This window comes from Scyliorhinus torazame, chromosome 14 (genome assembly GCF_047496885.1).
Source record: "Scyliorhinus torazame isolate Kashiwa2021f chromosome 14, sScyTor2.1, whole genome shotgun sequence".
Classification (NCBI taxonomy): domain Eukaryota; kingdom Metazoa; phylum Chordata; class Chondrichthyes; order Carcharhiniformes; family Scyliorhinidae; genus Scyliorhinus; species Scyliorhinus torazame.
The window spans coordinates 213,657,177-213,679,836 of NC_092720.1; the positions used below are offsets into that span (position 1 = coordinate 213,657,177).

At 56.9% G+C, this 22,660-nt stretch overlaps 1 protein-coding gene across 4 annotated transcripts in view; it reads right to left on the minus strand.

The window, feature by feature from the left end:
• Nucleotides 1-510: 510 nt before the first annotated feature.
• The window catches only part of LOC140390476 (butyrophilin subfamily 1 member A1-like), a 178,939-nt gene continuing 156,789 nt past the window's right edge, over nt 511-22,660 (minus strand). For all 4 annotated transcript variants that reach the window (XM_072475639.1, XM_072475638.1, XM_072475637.1 and 1 more), the window contains one exon: nt 511-1,230. In XM_072475639.1, the coding sequence (XP_072331740.1) occupies nt 665-1,230 (566 nt within the window). In that variant the 3' untranslated portion in view covers nt 511-664. The remainder of the gene's footprint in view (nt 1,231-22,660) is intronic.

Genomic DNA, 22,660 nt, shown 5'->3' on the forward strand with positions numbered 1-22,660 from the left:
CCAGTTATTGAAAGTTAGAAAATTACCCAAAAGAATTATCTCACTGAGGAGAAATGATGGTGCTCTTCCACCACCAGGTTATGCAGAGGAAATAAACTTGTGGAGTTCCGATTACAGCCAGCAGGTGGCAGTGTTGCTCCATACAAAATAGGATTTTTACGTTAAAATGTTTTTATTCATTTTACCTGAATAAACATCGAAACACAGGAACCCTGCAGAGATATCATCAGATAATAGTGACTGAAATCCTGACAGCATCTTTCAGGCAGGAAATTAAGTTGTGTGATTTAATTGATGAGAATAAATTCAAGGGCCTGAAATTACTGGGTTAAAATAAATCCATAGACAGTTTGTGGTTTTAGGTTTATTGTTTTGCTGATAGGAATGTTGCTGCATCAAATAAACTATATTTATACAATCTAACAATCTGTTGTAATAATAACTAAATACTGCGACTGCTGGAAATGGACTGACTGAAGCAGGGAGTAAGTGAAGGAGAGACACAAGATATTGAATTGACTTTTTATTTTAATCCTCTGACATTTGTGTTGTTTGTATTTACAGTCTGATCGGGATTTTACAATTTGCAAATTAAATGACACATTTAGTGACAACCTGTTGTCAATGGTGGTTTCTGACCCCTGACCTTGATCACGGGGTCAAGTCATTGTGACGTCAGGGCCCCGCCCCTGTTACTGATCCAATCAGAACCGGAGCAGATTCTCAGCCAATTGTTTTCATCCCAAGTCCAGAAGAAAGGATAAAGTTTCTCAGTGAATTTATTCCCGGCGAAGGTTTGGAGATGGGACTTGGTGTCCACGTTGTAAAATGAAACTGTCCCAGACTCATAACTGAGATAAACTCCCACCTTCCCAGGGATCTGACCGACAGGGAGACGGGATCCAGGAGAGGAATTTATATTAAACTGATCATCAAACCGCTCAATGGTCCAGAATCCAGTCTCTGGGCTCAGACTGACCCGGTCCTTCCTCTCCACAGACTCTGCGGCTACTCCCAGAATCCAGACCCGATTCCCCGTCACCTCCACCTCCCAGTAATGTCTCCCCGATGTGAATCCCTCTGATCCCAGCGCACAGGGACAGAGCCTGTGTGTAAACCTCTTCCTGGTGTCAGGGAGACTCCTCTGGGTCCAGGTCCATCTCAAACTCTTCAGATCCTCAGACAGCTCGAGCTGGGGATTCGCTGCTTCCACATCCAGGGTCACTGAGACTGGGAGAAAAAACAGAACATGAGAGACTCACTGGGGATCGGAGAGAGACTCACTGGGGATCAGGGGAGTGACTCACTGGGGATCAGGGGAGAGACTCACTGGGGATCAGGGGAGAGACTCACTGGGAATCGGGGGAGATACTCACTGGGGATCGGGGGGGGGAGAGACTCACTGGGGTTTGGGGGAGATACTCACTGGGGATCGGGGAGAGAGACTCACTGGGGATCGGGGGGACGAGACTCACTGGGGATCGGGGGGAGAGACTCACTGGGGATCGGGGGGAGACTCACTGGGGTACAGGGGGACGAGACTCACTGGGGATCGGGGGGAGAGACTCACTGGGGATCGGGGGGGAGAGACTCACTGTGGATCGGGGGGAGAAACTCACTGGGGAACGGGGGGACACACTGGGGAACGGGGGGGAGAGACTCACTGGGGATCGGGGAGAGACTCACTGGGGATCGGGGAGAGACTCACTGGGGATCGGGGAGAGACTCACTGGGGATCGGGGAGAGACTCACTGGGGATCGGGGGAGAGACTCACTGGGGATCGGAGAGAGACTCACTGGGGATCGGGGGAGACTCACTGGGGATCGGGGGAGACTCACTGGGGATCGGGGGAGACTCACTGGGGATCGGGGGAGACTCACTGGGGATCGGGGAGAGACTCACTGGGGATCGGGGAGAGACTCACTGGGGATCGGGGGAGAGACTCACTGGGGATCGGGGGAGAGACTCACTGGGGATCGGGGGAGAGGCTCACTGAGGATCGGGGGAGACTCACTGGGGATCGGGGGAGAGGCTCACTGGGGATCGGGGGAGACTCACTGGGGATCGGGGAGAGACTCACTGGGGATCGGGGAGAGACTCACTGGGGATCGGGGGAGACTCACTGGGGATCGGGGGAGAGACTCACTGGGGATCGGGGGAGAGACTCACTGGGGATCGGGGGGACTCACTGGGAATCGGGGGGCGACTCACTGGGGAATCAGGACAATGGGCGGGATTCTCCGACCCCCCCCCCCCCACACCGGGCCGTAGAATCACCAGGGGGGGTGGTGTGAATCCCACCCCCGCTGGCTGCCGAATTCTCCAGCGCCAGGGATTTGGCGGGGGCGCGAATCGTGCCGCTCCCCCCCCACCCCCCCCCCCCGGTGATTCTCCGGCGTGCGATGGGCCAAGTGGCTGCCCGTTTTAGCCCGGTCCCGCCGGCGTACGTTACGACAGGTATGGGGCCAGGCTCCGCGGGCAGCCTCCAGTGTCCTCGGGGGGGAGGGGCGCAGGGAGATCTGTCCCCGGGGGGGTGCCCCCATGGTTGGCTGGCCCTCGATCGGAGCCCACCGATCCACGGGGAGGCCTGTGCCGTGGCGGCACTCTATTCCTCCGTGCCGGCCAGTGTAATTGTCCACGATGGCCGGCGCGTAGATGAACCACCCCCTGCGCATGCGCTGGGATGACGCCAGCACACGCTGGCACTCCTGCGCATCCGCCAACTCACACCGGTCGCCGGAAGCCCTTCGGCACCGGTTGGCCTAGCGCCAAGCAACTTCCGCGCCGGCCGGCAAGGCGCAAACAACTCCGGCGACAGCCTAGCCCGTGAAGGTGCGGAGGATTCCGCATCATCGGGGCGGACCAACGCCGGAGTGGTTAACGCCACTCCTTCCCGCCGGAGATGCCCGCCCCGCCGATTCCTGCAGAATCCCGCCAAATGTCACTGGGGGTGGGGACAGAGTCACTGGGGATGGGGACAGAGTCACTGGGGATGGGGAGAGAGTCACTGGGGATGGGGACAGAGTCACTGGGGATGGGGACAGAGTCACTGGGGATGGGGCACAGAGTCACTGGGGATGGGGACAGAGTCACTGGGGACGGGGGACAGAGTCACTGGGGACGGGGGACAGAGTCACTGGGGATGGGGACAGTGTCACTGGGGATGGGGACAGTGTCACTGGGGATGGGGGACAGAGTCACTGGGGATGGGGACAGAGTCACTGGGGATGGGGACAGAGTCACTGGGGATGGGGACAGAGTCACTGGGGACGGGGGACAGAGTCACTGGGGATGGGGACAGAGTCACTGGGGATGAGGACAGAGTCACTGGGGACGGGGGACAGAGTCACTGGGGACGGGGACAGTGTCACTGGGGACGGGGGACAGAGTCACTGGGGACGGGGGACAGAGTCACTGGGGACGGGGACAGAGTCACTGGGGACGGGGACAGAGTCACTGGGGATGGGGAAAGAGTCACTGGGGATGGGGACAGAGTCACTGGGGATTGGGGACAGAGTCACTGGGGACGGGGACAGAGTCACTGGGGACGGGGACAGAGTCACTGGGGATGGGGACAGAGTCACTGGGGATGGGGGACAGACTCACTGGGGATGGGGGACAGAGTCACTGGGGACGGGGACAGAGTCACTGGGGACGGGGGGGGATGGGGGACAGAGTCACTGGGGACGGGGACAGAGTCACTGGGGACGGGGACAGAGTCACTGGGGACGGGGACAGAGTCACTGGGGACGGGGACAGAGTCACTGGGGACGGGGACAGAGTCACTGGGGACGGGGACAGAGTCACAGGGGATGGGGACAGAGTCACAGGGGACGGGGACAGAGTCACTGGGGATGGGGACAGAGTCACTGGGGATGGGGACAGAGTCACTGGGGATCAGGACAGAGTCACTGGGGACGGGGGACAGAGTCACTGGGGATGGGGACAGAGTCACTGGGGACGGGGACAGAGTCACTGGGGACGGGGACAGAGTCACGGGATGGGGACAGAGTCACAGGGGACGGGGACAGAGTCACTGGGGATGGGGACAGAGTCACTGGGGATGGGGACAGAGTCACTGGGGATGGGGACAGAGTCACTGGGGATGGGGGACAGAGTCACTGGGGATGGGGAACAGAGTCACTGGGGATGGGGAACAGAGTCACTGGGGATGGGGACAGAGTCACTGGGGATGGGGACAGAGTCACTGGGGATGGGGGACAGAGTCACTGGGGATGGGGGACAGAGTCACTGGTGATGGGGACAGAGTCACTGGGGATGGGGGACAGAGTCACTGGGGACAGGGACAGAGTCACTGGGGACGGGGACAGAGTCACTGGGGACGGGGACAGAGTCACTGGGGATGGGGACAGAGTCACTGGGGATGGGGACAGTGTCACTGGGGATGGGGGACAGAGTCACTGGGGACGGGGACAGAGTCACTGGGGACGGGGACAGAGTCACTGGGGACGGGGGAGGATGGGGGACAGAGTCACTGGGGACGGGGACAGAGTCACTGGGGACGGGGACAGAGTCACTGGGGATGGGGACAGAGTCACTGGGGACGGGGACAGAGTCACTGGGGACGGGGACAGAGTCACTGGGGATGGGGACAGAGTCACTGGGGATGGGGACAGAGTCACTGGGGATGGGCGACAGAGTCACTGGGGATGAGGGACAGAGTCACTGGGGATGGGGACAGAATCACTGGGCATGGGGACAGAATCACTGGGCATGGGGACAGAATCACTGAGGATGGGGACAGAATCACTGGGGATGGGGGACAGAGTCACTGGGGATGGGGGACAGAGTCACTGGGGATGGGGGACAGAGTCACTGGGGACGGGGACAGAGTCACTGGGGACGGGGACAGAGTCACTGGGGATGGGGGACAGAGTCACTGGCGATGGGGGACAGAGTCACTGGGGATGCGGGACAGAGTCACTTGGGATGCGGGACAGAGTCACTGGGGATGGGGGACAGGGTCACTGGTATTGGGGACAGAGTCACTGGGGATGGGGACAGAGTCACTGGGGATGGGCGACAGAGTCACTGGGGATGAGGGACAGAGTCACTGGGGATGGGGACAGAATCACTGGGCATGGGGACAGAATCACTGGGCATGGGGACAGAATCACTGAGGATGGGGACAGAATCACTGAGGATGGGGACAGAATCACTGGGGATGGGGGACAGAGTCACTGGGGATGGGGGACAGAGTCACTGGGGACGGGGACAGAGTCACAGGGGATGGGGACAGAGTCACAGGGGACGGGGACAGAGTCACTGGGGATGGGGACAGTGTCACTGGGGATGGGGGACAGAGTCACTGGGGATGGGGGACAGAGTCACTGGGGATGGGGGACAGAGTCACTGGGGACGGGGACAGAGTCACTGGGGACGGGGACAGAGTCACTGGGGACGGGGGGGGATGGGGGACAGAGTCACTGGGGACGGGGACAGAGTCACTGGGGACGGGGACAGAGTCACTGGGGACGGGGACAGAGTCACTGGGGATGGGGACAGAGTCACAGGGGATGGGGACAGAGTCACTGGGGACGGGGACAGAGTCACTGGGGACGGGGACAGAGTCACTGGGGATGGGGGACAGAGTCACTGGGGATGGGGGACAGAGTCACTGGGGACAGGGACAGAGTCACTGGGGATGGGGACAGAGTCACTGGGGACGGGGACAGAGTCACTGGGGACGGGGGGGGATGGGGGACAGAGTCACTGGGGACGGGGACAGAGTCACTGGGGACGGGGACAGAGTCACTGGGGACGGGGACAGAGTCACTGGGGACGGGGACAGAGTCACTGGGGATGGGGACAGAGTCACAGGGGATGGGGACAGAGTCACTGGGGACGGGGACAGAGTCACGGGGGACGGGGACAGAGTCACTGGGGATGGGGGACAGAGTCACTGGGGATGGGGGACAGAGTCACTGGGGATGGGGGACAGAGTCACTGGGGACAGGGACAGAGTCACTGGGGATGGGGACAGAGTCACTGGGGATGGAAACACAGTCACTGGGGATGGGGACTGAGTCACTGGGGATGGGGGACAGAGTCACTGGGGATAGGGAGAGAGTCACTGGGGATGGGGACAGAGTCACTGGGGATGGAGACAGAGTCACTGGGGATGGGGGAGAGAGTCAGTGGGGATGGAGACAGAGTCACTGGGGCTGGGGGACAGAATCACTGGGGATGGGGGACAGGGTCACTGGGGATGGGGGACAGAGTCACTGGGGATGCGGGACAGAGTCACTTGGGATGCGGGACAGAGTCACTGGGGATGGGGGACAGGGTCACTGGTATTGGGGACAGAGTCACTGGGGATGGGGACAGAGTCACTGGGGATGGGCGACAGAGTCACTGGGGATGAGGGACAGAGTCACTGGGGATGGGGACAGAATCACTGGGCATGGGGACAGAATCACTGGGCATGGGGACAGAATCACTGAGGATGGGGACAGAATCACTGGGGATGGGGGACAGAGTCACTGGGGATGGGGACAGAGTCACTGGGGATGGGCGACAGAGTCACTGGGGATGAGGGACAGAGTCACTGGGGATGGGGACAGAATCACTGGGCATGGGGACAGAATCACTGGGCATGGGGACAGAATCACTGAGGATGGGGACAGAATCACTGGGGATGGGGGACAGAGTCACTGGGGATGGGGGACAGAGTCACTGGGGATGGGGGACAGAGTCACTGGGGACGGGGACAGAGTCACTGGGGACGGGGACAGAGTCACTGGGGATGGGGGACAGAGTCACTGGCGATGGGGGACAGAGTCACTGGGGATGCGGGACAGAGTCACTTGGGATGCGGGACAGAGTCACTGGGGATGGGGGACAGGGTCACTGGTATTGGGGACAGAGTCACTGGGGATGGGGACAGAGTCACTGGGGATGGGCGACAGAGTCACTGGGGATGAGGGACAGAGTCACTGGGGATGGGGACAGAATCACTGGGGATGGGGACAGAATCACTGGGCATGGGGACAGAATCACTGGGCATGGGGACAGAATCACTGAGGATGGGGGACAGAGTCACTGGGGACGGGGACAGAGTCACAGGGGATGGGGACAGAGTCACAGGGGACGGGGACAGAGTCACTGGGGATGGGGACAGCGTCACTGGGGATGGGGACAGAGTCACTGGGGATGGGGGACAGAGTCACTGGGGATGGGGAACAGAGTCACTGGGGATGGGGACAGAGTCACTGGGGATGGGGACAGAGTCACTGGGGATGGGGGACAGAGTCACTGGGGATGGGGGACAGAGTCACTGGTGATGGGGACAGTGTCACTGGGGATGGGGGACAGAGTCACTGGGGACAGGGACAGAGTCACTGGGGACGGGGACAGAGTCACTGGGGACGGGGACAGAGTCACTGGGGATGGGGACAGAGTCACTGGGGATGGGGACAGAGTCACTGGGGATGGGGACAGTGTCACTGGGGATGGGGGACAGAGTCACTGGGGACGGGGACAGAGTCACTGGGGACGGGGACAGAGTCACTGGGGACGGGGGGGGATGGGGGACAGAGTCACTGGGGACGGGGACAGAGTCACTGGGGACGGGGACAGAGTCACTGGGGACGGGGACAGAGTCACTGGGGACGGGGACAGAGTCACTGGGGATGGGGACAGAGTCACAGGGGATGGGGACAGAGTCACTGGGGACGGGGACAGAGTCACTGGGGACGGGGACAGAGTCACTGGGGATGGGGGACAGAGTCACTGGGGATGGGGGACAGAGTCACTGGGGATGGGGGACAGAGTCACTGGGGACAGGGACAGAGTCACTGGGGATGGGGACAGAGTCACTGGGGATGGAAACACAGTCACTGGGGATGGGGACTGAGTCACTGGGGATGGGGGACAGAGTCACTGGGGATAGGGAGAGAGTCACTGGGGATGGGGGACAGAATCACTGGGGATGGGGGACAGGGTCACTGGGGATGGGGGACAGAGTCACTGGGGATGCGGGACAGAGTCACTTGGGATGCGGGACAGAGTCACTGGGGATGGGGGACAGGGTCACTGGTATTGGGGACAGAGTCACTGGGGATGGGGACAGAGTCACTGGGGATGGGCGACAGAGTCACTGGGGATGAGGGACAGAGTCACTGGGGATGGGGACAGAATCACTGGGCATGGGGACAGAATCACTGGGCATGGGGACAGAATCACTGAGGATGGGGACAGAATCACTGGGGATGGGGGACAGAGTCACTGGGGATGGGGGACAGAGTCACTGGGGATGGGGGACAGAGTCACTGAGGATGGGGGGACAGAGTAACTGGGGATGGGGACAGAGTCACTGGCGATGGGGGACAGAGTCACTGGAGATGCGGGACAGAGTCACTGGGGATGTGGGACAAGCTCACTGGGGATGGAGACAGTCACTGGGGATGGGGAATGTTGTAGTCACCATTGTTTGTATATATTACACATATGAGAAGTAATACGGTACGGGGGTAGATCCTTGCCAGCTTGCTCCGCCCAGCAGGCGGAGTACAAATGTGTGTGCTCGCCGAGCTGCAGCTATTTCGGCAGCAGGTGTAGGAGGCAACTCACCTACAGTAAGGATGAACAACAACACCTCCTCCACAATAGTCCTCAACACCGGCGCCCCGCAAGGCTGCGTACTTAGCCCCCTACTCTACTCCCTGTACACAGACTGCGTGGCAAAACTTGGTTCCAACTCCATCTACAAGTTTGCTGACGATATGACCATAGTGGGCCGGATCTCGAATAACGATGTGTCCGAATACAGGAGGGAGATAGAGAATCTAGTGGAGTGGTGTAGCGACAACAATCTCTCCCTCAATGCCAGCAAAACTAAAGAGCTGGTCATTGACTTCAGGAAGCAAAGTACTGTACACACCCCTGTCAGCATCAACGGGGCCAAGGTGGAGATGGTTAGCAGTTTCAAATTCCTCGGGGTGCACATCTCCAAAAATCTGTCCTGGTCCACCCATGTCGACGCTACCACCAAGAAAGCACAACAGCGCCTATACTTCCTCAGGAAACTAAGGAAATTCGGCATGTCCACATTGACTCTTACCATCTTTTACAGATGCACCATAGAAAGCATCCTATCGGGCTGCATCACAGCCTGGTATGGCAACTGCTCGGCCCAGGACCGCAAGAAACTTCAGAGAGTCGTGAACACCGCCCAGTCCATCACACGAACCTGTCTCCCGTCCATTGACTCCATCTACACCTCCCGCTGCCTAGGGAAAGCGGGCAGCATAATCTAAGATCCCTCCCACCCGGCTTACTCACTCTTCCAACTTCTTCCATCGGGCAGGAGATACAGAAGTCTGAAAACACGCATGAACAGACTCAAAAACAGCTTCTTCCCCACTGTCACCAGACTCCTAAATGACCCTCTTATGGACTGACCTCATTAACACTACACCCTGTATGCTTCATCCGATGCCAGTGCTTATGTAGTTACAGTGTATATGTTGTGTTGCCCTATTATGTATTTTCTTTTATTCCCTTTTCTTCTCATGTACTTAATGATCTGTTGAGCTGCTCGCAGAAAAATACTTTTCACTGTACCTCGGTACATGTGACAATAAACAAATCCAATCCAATCCAATCCAACCTCTGCATAAGAAAGCCTTGATTACTCTCCACTCTCGTCTTGTCGTAATTGATAGTGCATCAATTCTTTACGCAGAGGTTTTACAGCGATGGACCTACGCATCAAACCGGATCGCGTGCAGCTGCTCCCTCAAGCAGACAACGCCACGTCGGCCTTCGATCACTGGCTAGCTTGCTTTGAAGCCTTCATTGGATCAGCGACAGTACAACCCTCAGAAGCACAGAAACTACAGATCCTGTACACACGGGTGAGCTCTGATATTTTCCCCTTATCCGGGACGCGCCCAACTACACTGAGGCCATGGCGCTTCTGAAAGAGAACTACACCCGGCCGATCAACAAACTCTCTGCCAGGCACGTCCTGTCCACGCGGCAAAAACTCCCCAGTGAGTCATTGGAAGATTTCTGGCGCTCTGCACGCCCTGGCGAGGAACTGCGATTGCCAGGCAGTTTCGCCCATTGACCATTCCGAACTCCTAATCAGGGACGCGTTCGTTCCGGGCATAGGGTCGGCGTACATCCGCCAGCGCCTCTTAAAAGGGGGTACGCTCGACCTCGCGGCGACCAAGCAACTCGCGACCTCGCTAACGGTAGCCTCCCGTAATGTACAAGTGTACGCCCCTGACCGCCCCCTCCTGGACATCGTGGGCCCCACCAGCGGCCGCCCCCAGCCAACCCCAAGCCTGCGCCGCGCGGCAGCCAGCGAACCTCGGGGGGCCCAAGTGCTATTTCTGCGGGCAGACAAAGCACCCTCGGCAGCGCTGCCCGGCGCGGAGCGCACTCTGCAAGGCCTGCGGGAAGAAAGGACATTTAGCTGCGGTGTGCCAGGCCCGGTCGATCGCCGCTGTAACCAGCCCCATTGTTCCTGCACCCGCCACGTGCGGCCCGTAGGCGCCACCATCTTCCCCCCAATCACACCTCGTGCGGCCCGTGGGCACCGCCATCTTTAACGCCACCCGCCACGTGCGCCCCATGGGCGCCACCATCTTCGGCACCATTTTGGACGGCGCCTCAGGACCCCTGCTCGTCAGGCACCTCATCGGGCTGCTCATCGCCCGCAACCGTCGCCGACCAGCCCGGGACCCACCAACACCAGCCGCAGCTCGCCTCCATCACGCTCGACCAGCCCAGCCACACAACCTGACAACCGCGACAACGATGGTGAAAGTCGACGGCCACAAGACATCTTGCCTTCTCGACTCCGGGAGCATGGAGAGCTTCATCCACCACGCTACGGTAAGGTGCTGCTCCCTCACGGTACACCCCAATTACCCAACGAATCTCCCTGGTTTCCAGATCCCACGCCGTGGAGATCAGGGGGTACTGCACCGCACCCTCACCGTCCAGGGCGTAGAGTTCAGCGGCTTCCGACTCTACGTCCTCCCCAACCTCTGCGCTGCCTTACTACTCGGCCTGGACTTCCAGTGCAACCTCCAAAGTCTAACTCTGAAATTCGATGGGCCCCTACCACCCCTTACTGTATGCGGCCTCACAACCCTTAAGGTCGACTCACCTTCCCTGTTTGCAAACCTCACCCCGGATTGCAAACCCGTCGCCACCAGGAGCAGACGAAACAGTGCCCAGGACAGGACCTTCATCAGGTCGGAGGTCCAGCGGCTACTGCGGGAAGGTATCATCGAGGCCAGCACAGCCCCTGGAGAGCCCAAGTGGTAGTTGTAAAGACTGGTGAGAAACACAGGATGGTCATTGACTACAGTCAAACCATCAATCAGTACCCCCTCCCACGCATATCTGATATGGTCAATCAGATTGCACAGTACCGGGTCTTCGCTACAGTGGACCTGAAATCTGCCTACCACCAGCTCCCCATCCGCAAGGCCAATACACTGCGTTCGAAGCAGACGGCCGCCTTTACCACTTCCTTAGGGTTCCCTTCGGCGTCACTAATGGGGTCTCGGTCTTCCAACGGGAGATGGACCGAATGGTTGACCGGTACGGACTGTGGGCCGCCTTCCTGTATCTGGATAACGTCACCATCTGCAGCCACGACCAGCAGGACCACGACGCTAACCTTTTCAAATTTCTCCACACCGTCAAACTCCTGAACCTAACGTATAACAAGGAGAAGTGTGTGTTCAGCACCAACCGCTTAGCCATCCTTGGCTATGTGGTGCACATGAGTTTCCACATCAATAAAAACATCGGAATCCGGATTACCCAGATTCCAGCTCCATGACAGCTCCATGCGCCCCCTCATGGAACTCCCCCTCCCCCACTGCCCCAAGGCCCTCAAACGATGCCTGGGGTTCTTCTCACACTATGCCCAGTGCGTCCCTAACTATGCGGACAAGGCCCGCCCACTCATTCACTCCACAGTTTTCCCGACGGCCGAGGCTCACCAGGCCTTCAACTGTATCAAGGCCGACATCGCCAAGGCCGCGACGGACGCGATCGACGAGACCCTCCCCTTTCAAGTCAAGAGCGATGCATCAGACGTCGATCTGGCCGGCACCCTCAACCAGGCAGGCAGACCCATGGCATTCTTTTCCCACACCCTCCGTGCCTCCGAAATTCGGCACTCGTCCGTCGAAAAGGAGGCCCAAGCCATCGTTGAAGCTGTGCAGCATTGGAGGCATTACCTGGCCGGCAGGAGATTCACCCTCCTCACTGACCAACGGTCGGTGGCCTTCGTGTTCAATAACACGCAGCGGGGCAAGATCAAAAATGATAAAATCTTGAGGTGGAGGATCAAGCTCTCCACCTACAATTACGAGATTTCGTATCGCCCCGGTAAGCTCAACGAGCCCCCCGATGCCCTATCCCGAGGTACATGCGCCAGCGCACAAGTGGACCGACTCCGGGCCCTACACGGTGGTCTCTGTCACCCTGGGGTCACCTGGTTCTTTCACTTCATAAAGACCCTACTCCATTCCGGAGGTCAGGACGGTCACCAAAGACTGCCAGGTCTGCGCGGAGTGCAAACCGCACTTCTACCGGCCAGATCGAGCGCACCTGGTGAAGGCCTCCCATCCCTTTGAACGCCTCAGCATGGACTTCAAAGGGCCCCTCCCCTCCTCCGACCGAAACACGTACTACCTTAACGTGGTCAACGAATACTCCAGATTCCCCTTCGCCATTCCATGCCTGATATGACGTCTGCCACAGTCATCAAAGCCCTCAATAGCATCTTCACTCTGTTCGGTTTCCCCACCTACATCCACAGCGACCGGGGATCCTCCTTTATGAGTGATGAGCTGCGCCAGTACCTGCTCAGCAAAGGCATTGCCTCGAGCAGGACGACCAGCTACAACCCCCGGGGAAACGGGCAGGTGGAGAGAGTGAACGGGACGGACTGGAAGGCCGTCCTGCTGGCCCTACAGTCTAAAAATCTCCCGGTCTCCCGCTAGCAGGAGGTCCTCCCCGATGCGGCTCCACAAGGCGGACCCGTTGGTCGAGAGGGTACAGCTACTCCATGCAAACCTGCAGATGGCCACCAAGACACTGTCTGCCTCAGGTCCCTGGCATCAGCTAGGTCCCCACCGCCCCCCCCCCCCAACTGCCCCAGCGCCACCCAACCTTCCCCCAGCGCACCCCAACACTGCCCCCGCTCCAGGACGATCCGTCCTCCCATTGGTTCCACCCGTGGATGAAGATGAGGACTACACTCTCCCGGAGTCACCGGCGACCAAACCGGCGCCTGCATCGCCACCGGGACTGCGGCGCTCACAACGGAGGATCAAGGCGCCCAATCGTCTAAATTTGTGAACTTTTCCCAAACTGTACACTTTAAAAATGCTCACATACATGTAAATAGTGTTTCCACCACCCCCGCTGGACTCCTTTTTAACAGGGGGTGAATGTGGTAGTCACCACTGTTTGTATATATTACACATATGAGAAGTAATACGGTAATGCTCCTGTACTCCAGGTACGGGAGTAGATCCCTGCCTGCTGGCTCCGCCCAGTAGGCGGAGTATAAATGTGTGTGCTCACCGAGCTGCGGCCATTTCGGCAGCAGCTGTAGGAGGCAACACATCTCTGCGTAATAAAGCCTCGATTACTCTCTACTCTCGCCTCGTCGTAATTCATAATGCATCAGACAGAGTCACTGGGGACCGGGACATAGTCACTGGGGATCGGGACAGAGTCACTGGGGATGGGGGACAGAGTCACTGGGGATGGGGGACAGAGAAACTCTGAGTTTCCACATCAATAAAAACATCGGAATCCGGATTACCCAGATTCCAGCTCCATGACAGCCTGACCCTTTTTCCTCTTTACTCCATTGTGAATGTTTGGGAATTCTGCTCCCAAAATCTGTGATTAGGAGGAAACTGGATTTTCAATGAATTCCCAATTCCTGCTGATTCCCTGTTTCCCAACCCAGCAGAGAGCCTTCCCGAGGAGAGGAATGGAGCCGGGTGATTGTAACTGTGAGGAATGGAGCTGGGCGACTGTAACTCTGAGGTATGGAGCTGGGTGACTGTAACTGTGAGGAATGGAGCTGGGTGACTGTAACTGTGAGGAATGGAGCTGGGTGACTGTAACTGTGAGGAATGGGGCTGGGTGACTGTAACTGTGAGGAATGGAGCTGGGTGATTGTAACTGTGAGGAATGGGTCTGGGTGACTGTAACTGTGAGGAATGGAGCTGGGTGATTGTAACTGTGAGGAATGGAGCTGGGCGACTGTAACTGTGAGGAATGGAGCTGGGCGACTGTAACTGTGAGGAATGGTGCTGGGTGACTGTAACTGTGAGGAATGGAGCTGGGTGACTGTAACTGTGAGGAATGGAGCTGGGTGACTGTAACTGTGAGGAATGGAGCTGGGCGACTGTAACTGTGAGGAATGGGGATGGGTGACTGTAACTGTGAGGAATGGAGCTGGGTGATTGTAATTGTGAGGAATGGAGCTGGGTGACTGTAACTGTGAGGAATGGAGCTGGGTGACTGTAACTGTGAGGAATGGAGCTGGGTGACTGTAACTGTGAGGAATGGAGCTGGGTGTTTGTAACTGTGAGGAATGGAGCTGGGTGACTGTAACTGTGAGGAATGGAGCTGGGTGACTGTAACTGTGAGGAATGGAGCTGGGTGACTGTAACTGTGAGGAATGGAACTGGGTGACTGTAACTGTGAGGAATGGAGCTGGGTGACTGTAACTGTGAGGAATGGAGCTGGGTGACTGTAACTGTGAGGAATGGAACTGGATACTTCCGGTTGCGGCAATGCCTTGTTAGATCGCACGGTCGGCAGCGTCCGCAGATAACGGACTTTTGGGCCCTTTTAAGGAGCTCCATCGACATTTGGACGACGATTCCCGGTGTGGGAAGGAAACAGTGAGGTTCCCCCAGCACTGTATGGAGTGGACCAGGAGCGGAGCGGTCAAAAAAGTGGCTTTAGAGAAGAGAGGAGAACGGGTGCGAAGAAACATGATGGCGGCGGGCGGGGATCAGGCAGCGTGGGCCCAGTGGTCCCGGGAGCAGCAGGAGTTTTTGAGAAGCTGCTTTGCAGACTTGAAGGCGGAGATGTTGGCCCTATGAAAGCGTCGATAGAAAGGCTGGTGGAGACCCAGAAGGTGCAGGGGACGGCGATGAAGGAGGTGCAGCAGAAGGCCTCTGAGAATGAGGTCGAGATTCTGGGCCTGGCGGTTAGAGTGGAGGGGCACGAGGCGTTACACAAAAATGGCAGGAGAAGCTGGAGGACCTGGAGAATAGGTCGAGGAGGCAGAACCTGCGGATTCTGGGTCTCCCTGAAGGCGTGGAGGGGTCCGATGCTGGGGCGTATGTGGCCACGATGCTGAGTACACTGATGGGCGCCGGGGCCTTCCTGAAGCCCCTGGAGCTGGATGGGGCGCAGAGTCCTGGACAGGAGGCCAAGGGTAAACGAGCCGCCGAGGGCTATGGTGGTAAGGCTCGACCGCTTCACCGACAGGGAGTGTGTCTTGTGATGGGCGAAGAAGGAGCGGAGCAGCAAGTGAGAGAACATCGAGATCCGGATTTACCAGGACTGGAGTGCAGAGCTGGCCAAGAAGCGGGCAGGATTCAATCGGGTCAAGGCGGTCCTCCACGGGAAGGGGTGAAGTTCGGGCTGTTACAGCCGACACGACTGTGGGTCACATACCAGGACCGACACCACTATTTTGATGCGCCAGATGAGAAGCTGGACTCGAATTAATGGTTTGCAGTATGTTATAAGGGTTGTGGGTGAGGGGGATGGGGTGATGTTTGGGTGGGGTTTTACCCCGCGTTTTCCGGGGTCTGGGTGGCCCCGTGGCCCTCAGGGATTGGGGCGAGGTCATAGTTGGGAGGAGCTGCGTCATAGGGGGTGAGGTCCGCCCAGGCAGGGAGCGCGGCTTTTTCCCGCGAAATGGTGTGTTTGAGGTCCGGATTGGTTTATATGGGATGTAGGGAACTCTCTTTACCCCACTTAGGTGGGGGAGGGCTGGATATTTGGAGGGTATTCCAAAGGGGTATTGGAGGCAGAGGCGGGAGCGGCCGGGGTCAGCATGAGTCAGCTGGCTTACGGGAGTGCAATGGGGGGGGGGGGTTAAGCAGTTGCTTGGTCTGGGGAGGGGGTTTTGGTGGGGGGAACTGGGTTGCTGCTGTGCTGATTGAGGGGGAATCGATGGTACGAGGGAGAGTCGGGGCGGGGAGCCTCCGCCTGGGGGACTGGAGGGTGTGGGAGGCCCCGGCACGTGGCTGGCCTAAAAAAGGAGACGGCTCGTTGGCAGGTGAGGGGTGCGGGGAGCACCCGGATCCGGCTGATCACGTGGAACGTGAGAGGCCTGAATGGGCCGGTCAAGAGGGCCCGGGTGTTCTCGCACTTAGAGGGGCTGAAGGCAGACGTAGCCATGCTACAGGAAACACACCTGAAGATCGCGGATCAATGGCTGAGGAAGGGGTGGGTGGGGCAGGTTTTTCACTCTGGGCTGGATGTGAAGAACAGGGGGGTTGCAATCTTGGGGTCTGAGTCTACGCTTGGGGTGTGTGTGCGTGTGCTGGGGGTGTGTGTGCGTGTGCTGGGGGGGGGTGCATGTGCTGGGGGTGTGTGTGCGCGTGTGCTGGGGTTTTTTTTTTAATATAAATATTTTATTGAAAATTTTTGGTCAACCAACACAGTACATTGTGCATCCTTTACACAATATTATAACAACACAAATAACAATGACCTATTTTATAAACAAAAAATGAATAAATAATAAATAACAAAAATGAAAACTAACCCTAATTGGCAACTGCCTTGTCACAAGTAACACTCTCCAAAAATATAATTTAACAGTCCAATATATAATTATCTGTCGCAACGACCTATACATATTATACAGTATATATTAACAACCCTGAGAGTCCTTCTGGTTCCTCCTCCCCCCCCCCCCCCCCTCCCCCCCCCCCCCCCGATCCTGGGCTGCTGCCTTCTTTTTTCCATTCCATCTATCTTTCTGCGAGGTATTCGACGAACGGTTGCCACCGCCTGGTGAACCCTTGAGCCGACCCCCTTAGAACGAACTTAATCCGCTCTAACTTTATGAACCCCGCCATATCATTTATCCAGGTCTCCACCCCCGGGGGCTTGGCTTCTTTCCACATTAACAATATCCTGCGCCAGGCTACTAGGGACGCAAAGGCCAAAACATCGGCCTCTCTCGCCTCCTGCACTCCCGGCTCTTGTGTAACCCCAAATATAGCCAACCCCCAGCTTGGTTCGACCCGGACCCCCACTACTTTTGAAAGCACCTTTGTCACCCCCATCCAAAACCCCTGTAGTGCCGGGCATGACCAAAACATATGGGTATGATTCGCTGGGCTTCTCGAGCACCTCGCATACCTATCCTCCACCCCAAAAAATTTACTGAGCCGTGCTCCAGTCATATGCGCCCTGTGTAATACCTTAAACTGAATCAGGCTTAGCCTGGCACACGAGGACGACGAGTTTACCCTGCTTAGGGCATCTGCCCACAGCCCCTCCTCGATCTCCTCCCCCAGCTCTTCTTCCCATTTCCCTTTTAGTTCATCTACCATAGTCTCCCCTTCGTCCCTCATTTCCCTATATATATCTGACACCTTACCATCCCCCACCCATGTCTTTGAGATCACTCTGTCCTGCACCTCTTGTGTCGGGAGCTGCGGGAATTCCCTCACCTGTTGCCTCGCAAAAGCCCTCAGTTGCATATACCTGAATGCGTTCCCTTGGGGCAACCCATATTTCTCGGTCAGCGCTCCCAGACTCGCGAACTTCCCATCCACAAACAGATCTTTCAGTTGCGTTATTCCTGCTCTTTGCCACATTCCATATCCGCCATCCATTCCCCCCGGGGCAAACCTATGGTTGTTTCTTATCGGGGACCCCCCCAAGGCTCCAGTCTTTCCCCTATGCCGTCCCCAAATCTTCAGTGTAGCCACCACCACCGGGCTTGTGGTGTAGTTCCTCGGTGAGAACGGCAATGGGGCTGTCACCATAGCCTGTATGCTAATCCCCCTACAGGACGCCCTCTCTAATCTCTTCCACGCCACTCCCTCCTCCTCTCCCATCCACTTACTCACCATTGAAATATTAGCGGCCCAATAATACTCACCTAGGCTGGTAGTGTCAGCACCCCCCTATCCCTGCTACGCTGTAAGAATCCCTTCCTCACTCTCGGGGTCTTCCCGGCCCACACAAAACCCATGATGCTCTTTTCAATCCTTTTAAAAAAAGCCTTCGTGATCACCACCGGGAGGCACTGAAACACAAAGAGGAATCTCGGGAGGACCACCATCTTAACCGCCTGCACCCTCCCTGCCAGTGACAGGGATACCATATCCCATCTCTTGAAATCCTCCTCCATTTGTTCCAACAACCGCGTTAAATTTAACCTATGCAATGTGCCCCAATTCTTGGCTATCTGGATCCCCAGGTAACGAAAGTCCCTTGTTACCTTCCTCAACGGTAGGTCCTCTATTTCTCTAATCTGCTCCCCTGGATGCACCACAAACAACTCACTTTTCCCCATGTTCAGCTTATATCCTGAAAAATCCCCAAACTCCCCAAGTATCCGCATTATTTCTGGCATCCCCTCCGCCGGGTCTGCCACGTATAGTAGCAAATCGTCCGCATACAAAGATACCCGGTGTTCTTCTCCTCCTCTAAGTACTCCCCTCCACTTCTTGGAACCCCTCAACGCTATCGCCAGGGGCTCAATCGCCAGTGCAAACAATAATGGGGACAGAGGGCATCCCTGCCTTGTCCCTCTATGGAGCCGAAAATATGCAGATCCCCGTCCATTCGTGACCACGCTCGCCATCGGGGCCCTATACAACAGCTGCACCCATCTAACATACCCCTCTCCAAAACCAAATCTCCTCAACACCTCCCACAAATAATCCCACTCCACTCTATCAAATGCTTTCTCGGCATCCATCGCCACTATTATCTCCGTTTCCCCCTCTGGTGGGGCCATCATCATTACCCCTAACAGCCTCCGTATATTCGTGTTCAGCTGTCTCCCCTTCACAAACCCAGTTTGGTCCTCATGGACAACCCCCGGGACACATTCCTCTATTCTCATTGCCATTACCTTGGCCAGGATCTTGGCATCTACATTTAGGAGGGAAATAGGTCTATAGGACCCGCATTGTAACGGGTCCTTTTCCTTCTTTAAGAGAAGCGATATCGTTGCTTCAGACATAGTCGGGGGCAGTTGTCCCCTTTCCTTTGCCTCATTAAAGGTCCTCGTCAATACCGGGGCGAGCAAGTCCACATATTTTCTATCGAATTCGACTGGGAATCCATCCGGTCCCGGGGCCTTTCCCGCCTGCATGCTCCTAATTCCTTTCACCACTTCTTCTACCTCGATCTGTGCTCCCAGTCCCACCCTTTCCTGCTCTTCCACCTTGGGAAATTCCAGCCGATCCAAGAAGCCCATCATTCTCTCCCTCCCATCCGGGGGTTGAGCTTCATATAATTTTTTATAAAATGTCTTGAACACTCCATTCACTCTCTCCGCTCCACGCTCCATCTCTCCTTCCTCATCCCTCACTTCCCCTATTTCCCTCGCTGCTCCCCTTTTCCTCAATTGGTGTACCAGCAACCTGCTCGCCTTCTCCCCATATTCGTACTGTACACCCTGTGCCTTCCTCCATTGTGCCTCTGCAGTGCCCGTAGTCAGCAAGTCAAATTCTACATGTAGCCTTTGCCTTTCCCTGTACAGTCCCTCTTCCGGTGCTTCCGCATATTGTCTGTCCACCCTCAAAAGTTCTTGCAGCAAATGCTCCCGTTCCTTACTCTCCTGCTTCCCTTTATGTGCCCTTATTGATATCAGCTCCCCTCTAACCACCGCCTTCAACGCCTCCCAGACCACTCCCACCTGGACCTCCCCATTATCATTGAGTTCCAAGTACTTTTCAATGCACCCCCTCACCCTTAGACACCCCCCCTCATCTGCCATTAATCCCATGTCCATTCTCCAGGGTGGGCGCCCTCCTGTTTCCTCCCCTATCTCCAAGTCTACCCAGTGTGGAGCGTGATCCGAAATGGCTATAGCCGTATACTCCGTTCCCCTCACCTTCGGGATCAACGCCCTTCCCAGCACAAAAAAGTTTATTCGCGAGTAGACTTTATGGACATAGGAGAAAAACGAGAACTCCTTACTCCTAGGTCTGCAAAGTCTCCACGGGTCTACACCTCCCATCTGCTCCACAAAATCTTTAAGTACCTTGGCTGCTGCCGGCCTCCTTCCAGACCTGGACTTCGACCTATCCAGCCCTGGTTCCAACACCGTATTAAAATCTCCCCCCATTATCAGCTTTCCCATCTCTCGGTCCGGAATGCGTCCTAGCATCCGCCTCATAAAATTGGCATCATCCCAGTTCGGGGCATATACGTTTACCAAAACTACCGTCTCCCCCTGTAGTTTGCCACTCACCATCACGTATCTGCCCCCGTTATCCGCCACTATAGTCTTTGCCTCGAACATTACCCGCTTCCCCACTAATATAGCCACGCCCCTGTTTTACGCATCTAGCCCCGAATGGAACACCTGCCCCACCCATCCTTTGCGTAGCCTAACCTGGTCTATCAGTTTCAGGTGCGTTTCCTGTAACATAACCACATCTGCCTTAAGTTTCTTAAGGTGTGCGAGTACCCGTGCCCTCTTTATCGGCCCGTTCAGCCCTCTCACGTTCCACGTGATCAGCCGGGTTGGGGGGCTTCCTACTCCCCCCCTTGTCGATTAGCCATCCCCTTTTTCCAGCTCCTCACCCAGTTCCCACGCAGCTGTATCTCCCCCAGGCGGTGCCCCCCCGCCCATCCCCTCCCATACCAGCTCCCCCCTCTCCCCAGCAGCAGCAACCCAGTAATTCCCCCCTCCCACCCCCCCCCCCCCGCTAGATCCCCCGCTAGCGTAGTTACTCCCCCCATGTTGCTCCCAGAAGTCAGCAAACTCTGGCCGACCTCGGCTTCCCCCCGTGACCTCGGCTCGCACCGTGCGATGCCCCCTCCTTCCTGCTTCTCTATTCCCGCCATGATTATCATAGCGCGGGAACCAAGCCCGCGCTTCTCCCTTGGCCCCGCCCCCAATGGCCAACGCCCCATCTCCTCCACCTCCCCTCCTCCCCCCATCACCACCTGTGGAAGAGAGAAAAGTTACCACATCGCAGGATTAGTACATAAAACTCCTCTTTCCCCCCTTTTTAACCCCCCTCTTCGCCCCCCCCACATTCGCCCCACCACTTTGTTCAAACGTTCTTTTTAATAACCCGCTCATTCCAGTTTTTCTTCCACAATAAAAGTCCACGCTTCATCCGCCGTCTCAAAGTAGTGGTGCCTCCCTCGATATGTGACCCACAGTCTTGCCGGTTGAGCATTCCAAATGTTATCTTCTTTTTATGAAGCACCGCCTTGGCCCGATTAAAGCTCGCCCTCCTTCTCGCCACCTCCGCACTCCAGTCTTGATAAACGCGGATCACCGCGTTCTCCCATTTACTGCTCCGAGTTTTCTTTGCCCATCTAAGGACCATTTCTCTATCCTTAAAACGGAGGAATCTCACCACTATGGCTCTGGGAATTTCTCCTGCTCTCGGTCCTCGCGCCATCACTCGGTATGCTCCCTCCACCTCCAACGGACCCGCCGGGGCCTCCGCTCCCATTAACGAGTGCAGCATCGTGCTCACATATGCCCCGACGTCCGCTCCCTCCGCACCTTCAGGAAGACCAAGAATCCTCAGGTTGTTCCTCCTTGCGTTGTTCTCCAGTGCCTCCAACCTTTCCACACATCGTTTCTGATGTGCCTCATGCGTCTCCGTCTTCACCACCAGGCCCTGTATGTCGTCTTCATTCTCGGCTGCCTTTGCCTTCACGACCCGAAGCTCCCGCTCCTGGGTCTTTTGTTCCTCCTTTAGCCCTTCGATCGCCTGTAATATCGGGGCCAACAGCTCTTTCTTCATTTCCTTTTTGAGCTCTTCCACACAGCATTTCAAGAACTCTTGTTGTTCAGGGCCCCATGTTAAATTGCCACCTTCCGACGCCATCTTGGTTTTTGCTTGCCTTCCTTGCCGCTGTTCTAAGGGATCCACTGCAATCCGGCCACTTTCTCCTCCTTTTTTCATCCGTATCCAGGGGGGATTCCCTTCTGGTTTACCGCACAGTGTTTTTAGCCGTCAAAATTGCCGTTGGGGCTCCTATCAAGAGCCCAAAAGTCCGTTTCACCGGGAGCTGCCGAAACGTGCGACTCAGCTGGTCATCGCCGCACCCGGAAGTCGCGTGCTGGGGGTTTGTGTGCATGTGCTGGGGGTGTGTGTGCGTGTGCGTGTGCTGGGGGTGTGTGTGTGTGTGCTGGGGGGGTGTGCATGTGCTGGGGGGTGTGCATGTGCTGGGGGTGTGTGCGCGTGTGCTGGGGGTGTGTGTGCGTGTGTAGGGGGGTGTGTGCGTGTGCTGGGGGTGTGTGTACGTGTGCTGGGGGGGTGTGTGCGTGTGCTGGGGGGGTGCGTGTGCTGGGGGTGTGTGTGTGTGATTGTGCGTTGGAGTGTGAGTCTGAGCTTTGAGGATGTGAGTGTTCATTGGCTTGTGTGAGTGTGAGCTGGTGGGTGGGTGTGTGTG